General features: G+C 38.5%; 1 protein-coding gene and 1 long non-coding RNA gene across 2 annotated transcripts in view; one reads left to right on the plus strand and one right to left on the minus strand.

The window, feature by feature from the left end:
* LOC112488136 (uncharacterized) overlaps window positions 1-16913 on the minus strand; it is an 87016-nt gene that overhangs the window by 31666 nt on the left and 38437 nt on the right. The gene's annotated exons all lie outside the window — the stretch shown is intronic.
* Window positions 1-16913, plus strand: part of gfra4b (GDNF family receptor alpha 4b) — a 31961-nt gene that overhangs the window by 7572 nt on the left and 7476 nt on the right. Inside the window, exons 2-3 of the mRNA XM_008326512.3 lie at window positions 15188-15463; window positions 16144-16224. Coding sequence (XP_008324734.1) covers window positions 15188-15463; window positions 16144-16224 — 357 coding nt within the window. The remainder of the gene's footprint in view (window positions 1-15187; window positions 15464-16143; window positions 16225-16913) is intronic.

A 16913-nucleotide genomic window follows, 5' to 3' on the forward strand; every position in this document is an offset into this window, starting at 1 on the left:
GATGTTTATGTGTCTTTGAGGTTCAGAGGTTAAAAGAGTAATTTGAGACGATTGAGAGAGAAAGGACGGCAGAATGCAAATAAGAAAGTGTACGTATGGAAATGGCTAAAATCAGGGCAGAAAGTGTAGAGGTGGTACTCCATAAAACAATCAGGGCAGCAAGTGTAGAGGTGGTACTCCATAAAACAAACTTGAGTTGTACAGCAAAATATATTTTTTCCTCTGTTCTGTTTTTGGAAATATACACCTTCTGGATGTTTTTCTGACCATTTTTGATGTTTACTCAGCCGGTAGTCTTCTCTGTAATGCTGTAATCTGGGAATACTAGAGTTTGGAGTGAGTGCTGCTCAGTTCTTACAGTGTTCCAAAGAAAGGAACGAAAACTTTAATAAAGCACGGACAGGAAGTGTCTGGAGACGAGAAACCAGTCGGTGTGTATGTGAAATATCAGCAGGGACACATTTTGTTCCACGGAGATCATTGTTATCATTCAGCCTTCAACTGTGTTACAAAAAAAAAACCCAACTTGATTTAACTTTAATTTTTTTTTCTTATATAAGTTTTTTGCAGTTTTTGTAAGGCTGTTCTTTAGCTCACGTACAGCTATCAGTGCTACAAATGGGCTAACGTTTTGATATTGTTTGGAAAATTCGCAGTGCTTTTTGCAGCTAGTTCTTAGGTTACGTCTTGGCTAACATTTAGCTCAGTGTTACACATTTAAAATATGTACAAAATCTACACATTAAGTTTAGCCTTTGGCTAACGCTAGACTCATGCTACATTTTAGATTTAGCAATACTTAACCAGTGGAAGTTAACAGTGCTTTTGGTAAAATGTAAGATATTGTGAAAGAAAAACATTCGTGTTGACTTAAGTTTAGCTTTTTTCAAACTTATGGTTGTTAATGGTACGTTTTCTTTTTTGGAGTTAAGACATGACGTCTCTTCTGGATAAACTCAGATTTGTCCTATGTATGTTGTGGCCATGTCATGTATCTAATCTCCCCAAAGTGCTTCACACATCTTACTTTAACCTGACTCTGGACCCAGGAGTCGTCACCCTGACAGTTCCAATGCCTTCCCTCTCCATACCTTGTTACTCCCTAATTAATCGGATCAAGTGAAAGCCGCGGAGCGTTTGACAGTTCTGCGTGACTGATAACTGTGAAACCTGAGTCACGTTACCACTGACATTCCCCCTGGAAAAGAATTACCCTGTATCAGCTCCATTGACTGTCACAGACTTCCTGCAGGATTCCACGCTGCTGCTGCTGTGATAAGACACAGGGAAACCCTGCTCTGAAATCTGGGCCTCATGATAAACATGTGTCTATAACTAATGATACAATGATAACGAAGGACAACAAACGCACAGGAATACTGCTATAACATCTCGACAAGTGATTGATGTAGTGCAAAATGCAAATTTTGTCGCGGTAAATTAGTTTTTTAAGTGAAGAAATCGGTTTAAATGAACTTGAAAAGTATGAAAGCATGCAGAGAACAGATCAATTTTGTGCTTTATGGCTACCTCTAAAGGCACAGGCTATAATAACGTTTTTTAGAAATACTAATATATTCTGACCTTGGCATTTGAAAATGTAAAAGCCGCTGTAATTGAGGCCCTTTTCATTGTGAAACCTCTTTGGAAACATTAAACTTACATTGGATTTGAAAGAAGCGAAGAAGCCAAGAAATCTTTGTTTTTGCAGTATTATTATTGCCTCAGAGACACTGATCCTGTGCCCTAAAGTTTTCATGGTCTGCATCGTAATGAGACGTGGTTTGGTATTTGGTTACAGCATCACATTTTCAGCTTAAAAGAAAGTAAAAGACAAGTTTTGTGCCAGGTAGAAAGAGAGAGAGATAGAGGATAAGAGAGACTGTCGTGGTAGTCACTAGAACAACAACTGCAATGCCTCAATGTCCTGATCTGCAGCCCTTTGATTTGCTAATGGTAACTCACATAAGCAGCAGTTGATGGATAGATGGACGTTATGAAGCCGTCAGTTTCTTTTGAGTCATGCGTTCGCACCGAAACCGTCTGCCAATGTCAGCCGTTCCTGCGCCGTTCAACCTTTAACCACGCACGCGTTCGGTGCGTCAAGAAACGACAAATATGAGCCAGTTTACTTATCAAAAAGGTCACGTTAAACTTCCCATTACTTCGCGAGACACTATACTTCAACGCCGCCGTCATAAAGAGAACAAATGGCGTTTAAGGATTAATATCCTGCCACAACTGCTTCTTGTGCGTCATCTTAAAAGGTTACACCAGAGAAAAGGCAGCAGTTTACCTTCTACAGTTAATTGCACTCAGAAAACAGTCGGTGAACAAGTGCAAACCTCTTGAGAAAAGTAATCTGCGTTAAGTTTTTATGATATTTTGGCTGATTAAAACTGCAGCAAAGCAACCTTTACAGAAGTGTCAGAGTCAGCGTGACATTTCCAAGTGCCAAAAAAATAAAAGCCCCTTCTAATACTTTATTGCCAGGTCACAAATCAGATATTTTTGTGAGTCGTTTATTTTCTCAAGTTTATATAACAAAATGTTGAGTTAAAAAAATAAAATAAAATAAAATGTGAGGGTTGGGTAATGAGGCTAATGTCTGGAACACTCTGATAGGAAAGGACATGATGCAGTCATTAAAGGTTGGTCTTGACCGTCTACATTTAGGTGCAAAGGGTCAAGGCAGACAAATAGGAGGAAGGAGGAAGCATAATTGGGCGACGGGGACACAGTAAAAGACACAATGAGGACATTTAGAGTCCGAAAAAGGACATATGATAGGAGCAGAAGTATTTAAGATGGAACAAAAAGACAGATGAGTTAGGACGGCGAGAGGGATGAAAGGATATTAGAAAAACTTAAAGAAGTATTTAAGAACACAGGAAGGGCGTGACGAGTCGGAGTCAAAGTACGTGACAATAACACAAAGAAAGGTCCAGACAAGGACTCCTCGATATTATGAACTTTAGAAGAAAGACACAGTGAGGTGTGAAAGGACAAGAGAAGGACACAAGGAAGTAGGAAGTGAAATGGGAATCAAACAAGGTGGTGGTATTATGGGTAAGGAGAGCGTAAGAAAACAGAATCACAAAAAGGAAAAATACCCAAGATTGTAAGGAAGGACACAAGAAGACAACAAAGAGAGTTGGAAAGGAAAGAAAGGACTCAAGTAGTAAAATTAAGTAGGCAAAGGAAATTACAGCAGAAGGACACTGGGTGAGTCAGAGAGCACCTCAGGCAGACATGGAGGGAACGTTTGTCAGGAATGGAATGGTCGGGTTTGTTATTAGGAAAACAAGAAGAGACAGGAAGATACGAGGAGGCGGAGAAGAACAGAAAGCAGGCACATCTTGAGTCATTTCATAAAACCTTGAAACCTTCTTTGGTAAAAATGAAGCTATCAAATAGCAATAGTTGGTTTGTTTTTTTTACTTATTGTAGCTTAACTACCTATAAACCTGTTTCAAGGCTAACCTCAAGTTAACCTTTAAACTCCCTTTGATTGGTTTTTAATTCATTTCATGCATTCATCTTTACTACCAGGTCTATTTTGTGCTGAAGCCATTATTTAAAAATTCAACGGAACCTATTCATCAGCCGTCGGTGTCAAATTGCTCTGGACTGCGTTGTTTCCTTTTGATCTTTAGCTCATATTTTTCCTGTCCGTCTGACCCCGATCTGACCTCTCCTCTTTCTGTCTTTGAAAAAGTGAAATTATGTAAGGAAGTCACTGTAGATCATTGTTGGAGACCGTAGGGTCCCGACAGGGTCCTCTCATCTGGACTGAACTTTCTGAAGGTCCAACATCTGCTCACACTGACCTTCTCCTCACTTCCTGTCTCCTAATGTTGACTCAGGGTGAGTGATTGTTTTCCTCCGCTCAGATTATTTTACAGTGAGGTTTTAGGAAAAGAAACCAAATACAGAACAAAGAGTGGATACGAAGGTCGAACGCGGATTCAAAGGCTGTGGTATGGTCAAGTCCCATTTATAGTTATGCACGTAACAGACGCTTTTATCCAACGCAACTGAGATGAGGAGGATTTAGTATATGGTTGCATATAGGGGCTCGAACCGAGGACCTCCTGTGTGTAAGGCAGATGTGTAAATCAGGTGTGATATCTGTTATATATCAATTCAAGTGATTAAGAATAGCGTAAGCCGAAGACAGAACGTCAAGTGATCAAGAATAGCGTAAGCCGAAGACAGAACGAACACCTGCGGGTGAAGCCAGAGTCAGATAGATGAAAGACAAGTCCGATTTTAAGCGTGGGTTCAGAGTTCAGTTCCTGAGTCTGATTTCAAGTCATTGAAGAAAAGGTTAATTTGAGGCCTTAGCATTTTGTGACAAGTTGAATCTTTAGCATGTCTAAAAAAACGTGAATTTTCTTGTTTTGTTTTGTTTAAAGGTCGGGAAAGATTCCTCAAAAACGTTGAGTTTTAGAGTTTATTCGGTTGAGCAGAAACTCCCAGAGTTCCGAGCAGTAGCCCACTTGATTATGATTATTGGTTAAAGCAGTAGACTTGGATGTTAGCACTACTACACTGTGTTAGAATCTAGTAAAGGTACACTACACATTAGAAAAAGAAAAACTAAACAGATTTTTGGTGAATATTTCCATTGGTGTCCGTCCATCCATCCATCTATCCATTTATCCATCCATCCATCATGTGTGTGTCATGATCACATCTGTCCCGTGGCCTTTGAGCTCTTAACAATGAACCTTTACGAAATCTTCAAATTTTTGGAAAATTAGGATTATGAAAATGCCAGGTGTCTGAAGTCTGCTGGGCCCATAAATATAAAAACAGAGCAGGTACTGACACAGTCATTACCTAAAAAAAACAATGTAATAAAACAAATGGTTTTAACATTTTTACCTGTTAATTACAGTGAGTGAGGTTTATCAGCTAAAAGCTTGGGTTTTCATGTGTAAGTGTGATTGTTATGGCTGCCGCTGTGTGTGTGTATGTGTGTGTCATGATCACACCGACAAAGTGAACAACACCCACAGGACAGTGCTGTTATTATTAAAGAGGCTCATCAGCGAAAGTGGTCGTCAATCACCGTACGAGAGTGTGACGACTGTTGAGTGACAGCAACAGCTGTGCTCTGCCACACAGTCCACACACACACATACACACATATGCACAGTTGTTATCACTTCATTACTTCACTTGGACAGCCGGCCATAAAACTTCAGGAAACAAAAACCCTGTTATTTTTGAAAAGTTAAAAGGCTTAAATGTCTTTTCTAATGTAAGATTTAACAGCAGTCAAGGAGAACATTTTTTTATTGGACTTTTTGGATAATTTCCTGCAATTAAAGCATGTGTTGTAAACTTATATTTTGGCTAACCTTTAACAATATTTGAGCTAACTTTGTTGAACTATAGGTAATTCAAATAATTTGGGATTTTTTTTTTTTGCCTTTTCTTGCCGTTTTTTTTTAACTGTTCTACGCTAAGTATATATTTTTACTTACGTGCAATTTTGCTAACTTATTTCCAGGCTTTTATCTGCGCAGTACTTTGTCTTATTTTTGCTCACTCGTTTCCATTAGCCTGTTTTTTAATAACCCATTAGGTCAGTTTGGAAATGTTGCTATTACTTTCTTTATTTTTTCTTTCTTTTTTTTCCTTTCCTAAAGTCGGCAACAACTTAGAACAGTTTATGCGTTATTTTTTCTTTCTTTTTTTCCCTTTCCTAAAGTCGGCAACAACTTAGAGTTCATACCCTTAATCTGAAGTAAAAATAAATTTCCTGTGTTTGCAGCGTAGTCTTGCAGTAGAGCTGTAAACTGCAGACAGTGTTAACTTGGCCTCTTGCTAAAGGTTTCTAAATGTTAATAAAAAAAATATAGCTAAAGTTAATCCCAAGAAAGCTGGAAGTGAGTAAAGCTTAGCACGTTGTTTGAAACATTTAACCAGGAAGTGATGATGATGGACAGCTGTAGTGCTGCGGAATATGAGTATGAGTCACAATGAGAATTGCTGTTGCGCTGTGGAATATGAGTATGAGTCACAATGAGAAATAAAATTATTAATGTTACAGGCAAGAAGTTAAAATTTAGTGTAAAAATATATCTTTGCACATAATATTATTGCACAGAAAAGTCCAAATATTGCAAAAATACTCAATGCTTAATTAATTGATTAAATATAAAAAATAGAAGGAAAATCCTGTAACTGTCTGTTTGGAGTTGCGTACCTAGAGAAACCTGAGGTGTCAGGCCACGGCACACCTTGCTGATACATTAATGGCTTTTATTACATCCCTGCCGTCAGTGCACTCGTGATGTCACGATCACTGAGCGGAGCTAAAGCTGCTTTTGTTGTGTAACTTTGAGAGTGAATTTCACCCAGCGTGACACATTGACAGAATGATTTTCCTTTCACTGAAGCCTTTTATGTTCCTCATATCTTGCAAAAATGATTTAATTATTCCTTCCTGAGTCTGTGTCACAGAAACTGTTTTTTATGTTTAAAAAACCTTGGATCATTTTCTTTCTCATTAACTGTAACACATTTCATCTCCTCCTCTCATTTAGGTGTCTGACATCTCTTGATTAGCAATGAGACGAAAATGCTATCTCGAGGAAACCAGTGACATACGACACCGCGCTTTATCTTTTTAAGTAATGACTAAAGTAGTGACACGGTTGTAATTTACTCCTGTTTGTTTGGTCAAAACAAAGTGTCTGTCTTTGGTGAAAAGGTGCCGCTAAACTCACATGGAACAAACATCTATGAAATGGTTAATTTAAAAAATTACCCCCCAAAAAACTCTAACAATAGTAGTGTCAAACTTGTAACAGGAAAAAGTTAGCCAGAAACGGCTATAAGTCAGCTAAAAACAACTCATAACAAGTCAAATTATGCTAAGCTGGAACTTTTAACCCTTCATTTTGGCTCCCAGGCGTAACGCTTCTGACGTCTTTCTGTCCTAGATTATGATACTGTGTTAGCGTATAAGTACAGTATAAAATGTAATTATGTCGCAGTGCAACACCGTAAGTCGAGGGCCGACATTTACTGAAACAGTTCACTCAACAATAACCAAGACTGAAAAGTGCTCCCGAACAAAGTGAAAAGATAGCTGTAATAAAAAAAAGGTTAACTGTTGATGGAACTATTAGACAGTAGTTTAATGCCATACTTGCTGAACGGCTCCCAGACATAGTCATCTCGGCTCCACTTTATTTATTGCTGCTTGTTATAAACGTCTGTGTTTTCTCTACCTGTGTCTTCATGCTGTCTGGCCTTTTCCCTTTACTCAGAGCAGAGATCTGTTCACTGTTACAGCTGAGATCTGATACTGCTTTCCTTTTGACTAAATGCTCCTGTACCTGTGTCTGTTCAGCGTCCAGGTAACAATTTGTCTGCCATGAATTATAAATGACCAGTGAACCCGGTCTTTGTGTTTGTGGTCTTTGTTGTGGCTCGCTCTGTGGGTTTTTGGAGTTCTGTGTTTGTGTCTGTCTCAACAGGTGGCTGGCACTGAATTCTGCTGGTTTGAATTTTGGTTCCCCGGTCCTGAGGTTTTCAGAGTAAATCAGTTTGGCAGCGCTTCAGTAAAAAGCCACAGGTGGTTCAGAGCTGAAGCTTTCACAGAAAACACAAACTGCTGTAAAACACTGTTTGTATTGTCAGTGGTAATAACAGTAATTGCGCGTGGAGGCTAGGTATCCCCTGGATGCAGCATTTAAACGGAGCTGCTGAATACAAATCTGGAGCCTGTAGTACAGGCATGGCCAACCTGCGGCTCGGGAGCCACCTGCGGTTTCATGCGGCTCTTACGCTCATGTCGGCTTTTATGTTTGAGTTATATGTGAATCTCATGGCGATGGGCGTTGACAACCCCCACTCTAACATAATAACACTGGAAGAATGCTAATCCACATCAACCTTTGATGATCAAGATGGAGCTGCAGAAGAGGTATAATTAGCCGTAGCACACCAAGTAGCTGAATTAGCCTCTCACGTAATTGTGTGGCGGTGACCAGGGGTGACTGGGGTAAAAGGTTTCAGAGAGACCGTATCGTCTCACCCTGCTCTGTTCACATGGAGACGCAGAACTGAAGTTTTCAACCTTCTCCACTCTGGTACCCGTGTATGTAGAGCATTGAATTCTTCAGCCCAAAATTCCGGATACATCTAAACACAAGGCTGAATCAGCACTATTGCGCCGAGATCCATAGTCGTACCATCGCCATGTAAATACCACCGTAGCATTAGGAAGCTATCATTTTTAAAAAAATAGCTAAAAGACTAATACATTTTAACATTGAGATAAACACAAATACAAATCCAAATACTGTCTGAGTTACTGTCAAAGAGTGTTAAAACATCTCTGCCAATTTCATTTTTACATTATTCAGACTGAATATGGAGTGAAACTTTTGTCGAAACCAGTGACAAAGCGCAGAAACTTTTTATTTAGTGCCAGAAAAATATGTGGTTCAACACAAAAACTCATTTGAGCTGCAAAAAAAAAAAAAGAGAAAAAAAAGAAAAAAAAATCAAAAACAATGGTAATTTCTGAATTTGAATATCTCTCTATCCCTGGTCAGTGCAAGTGAAAATCTCAGCCTCTTCATCTCTGTCACCTCCACCCTCAGCGGTCAGTGCAAGTGAAAATCTCAGCATCTTCATCTCTGTCACCTCCACCCTCAGTTTTGAGGATTAGGGTCGCTATCTTTAAATCATCATCATAGCAGGTCTCAGTACTGTCTTATAAATCTTTCCTTTCAACGTTGCTGCTATTCTTCAAAATCCACTCCACCCTGCTTGCACCCTTTCATTCACCTTCTATCTCCACTCTCTATTACTTTTTTCCATTCCTTTTTGCTCCGAAGCGAACATCGCTTTCTCCAGGTTTTCTTCCACCTGCTCCCTACTCTCACCAAAGATTACAGTGTTGTCTGCAAACATCAGGTTTCATAGAATCTCCTGCTTGACCTCCTCTGTCAAACTGTGCATCACCACAACAAACAAAAATGGGTTCAGAGCTGGTCCCTGATGTATCCGCAACCATGCCATGAACCTGTCTGTCATTCAGACTGCACAACTACCGTAATTACTCTCTCGCTGGTCTTATACAAACTCTGCACCACCCTCACATACTCCCGACTTTCTCATACGGTGCCACACTTCTTCCCTTTGCCCCTAATGATTTCTCTAGATCCACAAAGAAACTTTGCAATTATTGAATAGCTTTAACAACAGAAATGAACATTTGCTAATTTAATTATATATTAGACAGATTTAAAGAAATAGTGACAAAATGGTAAATTTGACTCTGGTCTGGTTTGTTGCAGTCTGTTTTAGAGAAAAAAAAATTACTGTATTTTTCGGACTATAACACTCCGGAGTATGAGTCGCACCAGCCAAATGATAAAAAAAAGTGTGACTTACAGGAATAGCAGATACTTGTACACAAGCCTAGAGTGCCCTCTAGCGGCTGTCACTGTGAAAATAACAAAGGTAAAATTATATTTTTATATATGTCACACCTGAGTATAAGTCGCAAACCCACACACAAGATGAAAAAAGTGCAACTTACAGTCCAGAAAATACGGTACTCATTATTTTTGCCTTACAGTTGATAGTGATTCACTTCCAAAACTGCAGTTAAATAAGCTTGGCATATTATTGTTGTTTTTCTAAATAACAATCAATCTATAAAGATCCACGGCTTCCCCAAAATTGCCCTTCAAATATATAGATTTACCAAACTGTGCCCAGATTTGCAGATTACAGAGCAACAGTGAGACTTGTCTCTTTGGACCCTACAGTGGAAAACAACAGGAGCCGACTCTCTGAGTGCAGCACTGATAAAGACGCTGCAGATGATAAATGTTCAGTGATTGTTATCAGACAATGAAATGGTTTCTATTCTGGAAATGACTATCTTTGGGATGTGAGACATCACTGAGGGGAAATACAGGTTTTATCTCGCTGTGCACTCTGTTAAATTAGATTGTAGAAATTAGATGGCGCTAAATCAAATAGATTTTTTCTTATTTGTGTCCATGTAATGTTGTTTTTGCAGTGAGATAGCACAGAGACCTGCGATTTCCCCCTTTGGTAAATATAAACCTGTAAAGTCAATAATGCAGTTTGTTATATTTAGTTTATGAGAATGTCTGTGCGCAGTTGGGGCGTAAAATAATGCATTTATGCTTTACCATCGCTAAAACACTTCCCCCATGTACTGCTGTAGTCGAAGTGCTGTCTGGGGATCGGAGTAAACGGAATAACCATCTTGTGGACTAACTTTCTTATCCATTTTTCTGTTTGTATTTCTGGGTAATTCTGTTTAAGTTTCCAGTCAGAGCTTCAGTGCAATAGTCCAGATGGTCAGTGTAAACGCGATCGCAGACTCTGCTCAGTGTCAGTGTTTGTGCTGCCAGGGCAGAAGCTGAAACAGACTCCATACATCATGATGCAAATGAGCCTCTGGATTTGACATTTCCAATAATCCCTGCTCAGTGTAGCAGCAGAGGCTTCAGCCAATTAAGTGTGTCAGTAATCAATGAGTTTCAGAGTCAGTCCAGTCCTGAGATCCTCCATCACATTCATCACACACAGATTAGCTCATCACTTTACACACACACACACAGAGATAGACACAGAGCCGCGCACACACACACACAGACACAGTGTTAATGGTCCACCTCAGAGGAGATAAAATGGAAAATAAAACTTAATGAAGTCTGCTTAAATCCAACAGCAGTGAGAGGGTGAGAGTGAGAGGGTGAAGTTTAATCCTATTATGGAACTTCATGTGTAACATCAATGTTCCAGTCTTTCTGAAGTCGGGTGTTTCATCTTAGATGGATGAATTCAATCAAGAGTTTTGAGACTTTTCCATTGTACACATAACTCATGACAAAATGTAATATTTCCCTCCTGTAACTCAGAATAATTAATATATTACAAAAAAAACCCTCTAAATTACAAAGGAATGAAATGGAATGGAAAAAAATCAGTCACTCAAATCACGTAGCTGCATCTCAGTATGTAAAACTCCACATGAGAACCCTGGCCTCGGACTTACTAACGGTTCCAAACAGTAAATAGTTGTTTTTCTCTTGGCCCTCTGCTACAACCGCAACACTTTTTTTTCCCAGAAATCCACAATTTCCTCAGTAACTTTATTAATGTTTTCAGACCTCATTCCATCATTCTGGTATTTGGGAAAAATCAACAGTTTTCACCATAGTTCCGGTGTCTAATAAATCATTTGAATAGTCAATATGTCCTGAACATCACTCAACAGTCTGCTATCAGATCAGAGATAAATACCAGGCCTGTCAAACTTTTGAAATTAAAATATACATATATTTTTTGGAAATTTAATCTAAGGATTGCTGTTGATGAATCACAATTTTTTTAAAAAAGAAAACTTTATTGATCCCACACTAATTGCAATTTAAAAAAAAAAGAAAACTTTATTGATCCCACACTAGGGAACAGCATTTTGTCCTCGCACCTGGTTTGCGTCTTGTCCAAGAATAGAGTATGAAGAAAAGTTGGCTCAAGCGGTGCAGTACGGGAGCAAACACACGCACACACACAAAGGCATGGTCCGCAAACTATTATTTATTTATTGCAAAGAGGCCTGCAAACTATTATTTATTTATTGCAAAGAAGTTTTATTTATTCGTCAATGTGTGACAGACAGAACAATTAAATCCTCTTCCACTAGGTGGCAGCAGATGGTTTTTAAAACTAAGAAAAGATAATCAGAACTTTTGAAGAAGATCTTTGTGAGCATCTTTCTTCAATTCCTGCCACTATATGAGCGTTGTCTTCAACTAAACAGGAGTGGATTTTTTTTTAAATTTAAACTAGAATATTATTATATTTCATAACATGAGATTTTTGTTTGGTGATGTGTTGTGGGGTTTTTCCTGATGATATTTCTGTGCTGTGGCTCAAAAAAGGTTGGGAAACACTGACCTATATTGACCTAGACACCTAAACTGTTTTCAGATGGCGAAATATTGATATTGCAGATTACTAGGCGTAGGAACCCGAAAGACTTTTGTCCATTGGATCTTAAGTCCAGTGCCATAACCGCCAACCGTGATGACTAACAATTGGGCTCGCCCAGGATTTGCGTAAATTTATGGACCCTTGCACCCTTAGCGAGAATCATACCCCTAGCCCGTTTATTTAAGTCACAAATATCGTACACTTTTCCACGCAAAATGACTTGGCGGGCTGCCTTGAGTTTGACACATGTGCCCGAGACCAACAAGCTGCTGTGTGCAGACAAAAGTTGTCTCTACATAGAAAGGTTAAAAAAACAACATTGTTTACTATAGAGTAACCCTCAGTGGCAGCCAAATGAATTAAGAAACTCTAGAAGAATGTTTTGAAGTGCTTGGAATTTGTTGGTATAGCAGCGGAATGACGGTATTGTGTTTAGCTTTGACTCAGATGTGAGAGACTTAATAGTCATAACACAACGGCACAATTTGTGTTTTGTTGCTTTGATTCTTGCCTCCTTTCCCTCTGTATATCAGAACAACGATTCTGCGGCTTTGACAGATAAAAGCAGCATGAAATTGAAGGAATTGTCATTCAAGCTCACGCTGTCGGACAGAAGAACAGAGGTGATGTAAATGAGCATCGCTTGGAACGCAGGTTTTTGGAATAACCTGGCAACAAGAGACTTTTTTTGTAAGAGCCAATGTAATTATAATAAAATTCTCTGTTCTTCTCACCCACTAAAGCTGAACAAACATAAGATGGAAAAAAAACAAAACAAATTATAGCTTTTTATGTCAAATGAACAGCAGGTAGAAGGTAGGAACAATTTATTCTTTTGTCTGTTTTAAAAAAGAGAACCAGAAAATGCTTCTGTATTTTCTCTTTCAGAAACATTTACCACCTTCCGCTGCAATTCAATTCAACAGAGGGCGGATTTTGCAAAACGTGGTGTATCATTTTCTTGAACTTAAATAAATAAAAAAAAAGCAAATAATGCTGCACACCATGTGACAATCACAGCCTGTACATGACAGAACGCGCTCACAGTTTGTTGCAGAAAAATGAACAAGCGCTGTTCTGACATTTGAAGGAGAGAAATTTAAATGTCGCCTTAAAATGAGTATGCTATTAAATAACTGCCGAGTATATGTCTATGTATTATTCTAGAAAATAATAACACATTGTTCACACAAGAGCTTCTTTGCCACCGATGAAAAGTTCAAATCAAACCCCCAGGGTTTCATGATTGTAAAACCAAATCACTAAAGAAAATTACAGCTGAGGTCACTTAAGAAAGATCTTAAAAATAAACCCAAGTTTGAGGTGAGGTGGTGGGGGATCTAAGAAAATACTGATACACTGAAATATGGTGATATGTTGTTTATTAATTAACATGCAAATATTTGTAGCGTTGTTTCATTTTTGTGTTGCACTTAAACTTCTGACTGTGACTCGACTGTTCAGGGACTGCATATATTTGCAAGTATTTGAGACTTTGGGTCAAATAATCTTATTTTTTTCCATGTGTTTATTCAAAATATTTTGCAAATTATTTTATTTCTTTTCCAGCGATTAAATCTGTAGATCCCTTTGTTCCAATTTTAGTGACCTAATGTTTAGCATGGAACAGCATTGTGTGTTTACTATGTTAACGGTTTTACTACAATTAAAATAAAAAAAAAAAAAAACCACTCGACTTTTAACCCTATAGTATCGCAGTATATCCCAATATATCGTATCGTTATAGTATTGCAGTATATCCCAATATATCGTATCGTTGCCCCTGTATCTCGATATTATAAATATATCGTTATGACTTGGAGCTGGAATCCTTACATTTAGAGTTCAAATCCACAAGGTTGAAGTTCGAAGGGCTATGTTTTGATTTCAAAATTAGTCCATTGGATTCAAAGGGGAAATATTATGCTACTTTAATGCAAATTAATATGGTTTTGGCTGGTTTCTGTGCCTTTCCTGTAAATGGGAATGAAACGCTGCGTTCCATCTTCCTCTGGGGGAAAACCCGAGGACTGCTCCAAGTGACCACGGCAACGGTTGAGCAGTGAGAATGAAATTCATGCTGTTTGATCATTCTGACAGGGTTTGTGCAACCAAGTGTTTTTCCTTTGTGCGGCAGTGAATGCTGTTATGACAGGTATGGTAAACTGGCAGGACAATGTACAACAAACAGTAGTCCAACCATATATGTTTAAGCCAGAGTCAGACTCAGAACAACACATCCAGAAAAAATATAAAACCAAGATGGTGTCATATACGCACACTAGTGTTTGTTTCTTTTTAGGGTTATTTTACTTTTATTTGACTGTATTTTTAGTCATCATTCCAACATTTCCTATACAGGAGAGGGACATTTACTGCCAATAGTGCATACTTTTTCAGTGAGTTCAGCGAGCATTTCATGGAACTTTTTAGTGAGCAGAGCTATTTCCATTAACTGCAAACTTTTCACCGCAGGAGTTTTCTTAATTTTGGTCAGCGATTACGTCCCTCCCCGTGCCTGCATTCATGAAACTTGGGAAGAATTGTCTGGGCTCAAAAGAGAGCAGCGTCTACCAGACTCCCTGCTTAGTGTTTTAGGGGATTTCAACAGAGCAAATCTCACAAATGAACTATCCAATTATACACAGCATACTACTACATGTCCACCGGGGAAAACAGGAGACTTGATCACTGTTCTAATCAGCTCTAAAGCATCCTCACTCCGACTCTGAGTGGGTAGAACTCTTACGGATGGTCCCGCAGGTTCAGCTAGTTTCTTTAGTCATCTGGGAAAAAAAATACATTGTATATTTTCCTGACTCAGTCAGGGAAACATGTTTCTCCACCAGTCTGACCTGATTTGCAGTTTTGGGCCAATATAGTACATGTTCACAGAACCAAAACTCAAAGGTCGATTACTGAAGTAAGGAAGGAATAATATGAAAGACTCTAAAAGTGGGATGGATGCTTCATTTACGGTGTGTTTTTGTAGTTTCCAACCAAGTTTCCTAGTCAATACAATGTTTTAAGTCAGAGTTTGAATGATTGAAAAGCTGAGTTGGTTGAATTCCCAGTAATCCGAGTCCAAGTTTCGTGCGATCCCTAACATTTGTTTTGTCCTTTTTGAGCTACCATCTGACCTGTCAATGTCGTCTTCTGCTCTAACCCTTCTCAGCTCTGTTGGAGGCCATATTGGCCGGCAGTGACTGTTTGGTTGCCGGAGACTTATGTTCCAGTGATGAGGTCTGCAGTCCACGTCTGCGAACGCTGCGTCAGTGTGTGGCCGGCGACGGCAGCATGAAGTTGGGCCCCGGGGCCAAGAGTCAGTGTTCAAACGCTGTGTCGGCCCTAATGTCAAGCCCTCTGCACGGATGTCAGTGTAGACGAGGCATGAAGATGGAGAAGAACTGCCTGAGCATTTACTGGAGTCTTCACCAGGCGTTTATTCATGGTAAGATAATAGATTTCTGAACAGATTAAACTAAAATGAATAAAAGACAAGGATAGAAAAACACTTCCTTTTTAAGCACTTTTCCCAACTTTCTAACACGTATTTCGGTCACATTTATAATCATTCTCAGAGCTGTCTTAGTCTATTTTACCACAATAAAATATTTATTATATTTTGGGCCACTTTATCTATTTATTTCTTTAACTTGAATTTATTTCTGAGCAGCTGTTATCTTATGATTTATGAGTTACATAAACTTTATATTTGTGAAGTCTTTTTTTTTTTATTTTAGATATCGTCTTGTTAATTTGACTTTTTTCCAACTTTTTTGTAGTCATTGCTTTGGCTGACATTTAGGTCTCCTAATACCATTTGTTGTTTGCAACTGTCTTTTTCATTAATAACTTTTTCTTTAGTTTTCACTTTTACAACTTTTTCAGCTGACCTTTGCTTACATTTGGGCCATTTTCTAAATAAAAATGTCACATTTTTATGCTTTCCTGGAGAACCTTTTACAGCATGTAGTCACCTATATGCTATAGACTTAACTATAGGCTTAGTATAATAGAAGATAAAGGTAAAATACCCGTGTATAAATTAAAACAAATATTTGTTTCTCTGTTATTTTAATATTTTTTCAGGAGTTCTAGCCAACTGTTCTGTCCGTGTCTGTCTTTCAGGACTGAATTTAGTGGAGCCTTTTCCCTACGAGACTGTGCTTAGAGATTACGAATATGTGCGCTTGGCTTCTATAACAGCTGGTGAGTTCATTTATATTCATCAACATTCACACTCACAAGGTGGACAATCAGCTGTTATTCTCCAAAGGTACTGTCATTTCAGGCGCTTTTCAGATCACTGTTTGACCAACAGTTGATGACATCAGCCCAGAAAGTTAAGATTTGCTTTTAGTTTTCAGGACAGGAAATTGTCACAAAGAATAAGATGGTATTTAATTCTTCTAAAGCTAAAGGTTACTTTAAATAGACAGTAATTAATGCATTAATAACTGATCAATTCCTGCAGATTCAGTCTCAATCTATGTGAAACATTTTTAGAAAATAAAAAAATAAATAAATAAAAATCACCCGCCATAAATGTCTGACTTTTATACAAGTCAGAGGTAGACATAGTGGAAGGTAAATAAATATAATCTAACCAAAATCTCTGGCTAGATCCCAAAGCCATAAAGCCTGTAGAAAAGCTGATGACTCATCCCTGAAACAAACACCTCACACACTTCTGTGACTCATCTTTCAGGCAACATGAACAGAAAAAGCTCCGCTCAGACAACGTGCCAGAGGTCATTTACACTCTAAATGTGACCATTCAGGGATTTAATTGAGCTCCCTTCACTGATTCACAGAGAAAGCAAGCAGGAAGTTGTCTGTGCAGTCCCTATTGTTTAGGTTCCAGACCACATTGTTCTGTCATGGGCTCCAGTTTCACT

This window comes from Cynoglossus semilaevis, chromosome 15 (assembly GCF_000523025.1).
Source record: "Cynoglossus semilaevis isolate Cse_v1.0 chromosome 15, Cse_v1.0, whole genome shotgun sequence".
In the NCBI taxonomy this organism is placed as follows: Eukaryota; Metazoa; Chordata; class Actinopteri; order Pleuronectiformes; family Cynoglossidae; genus Cynoglossus; species Cynoglossus semilaevis.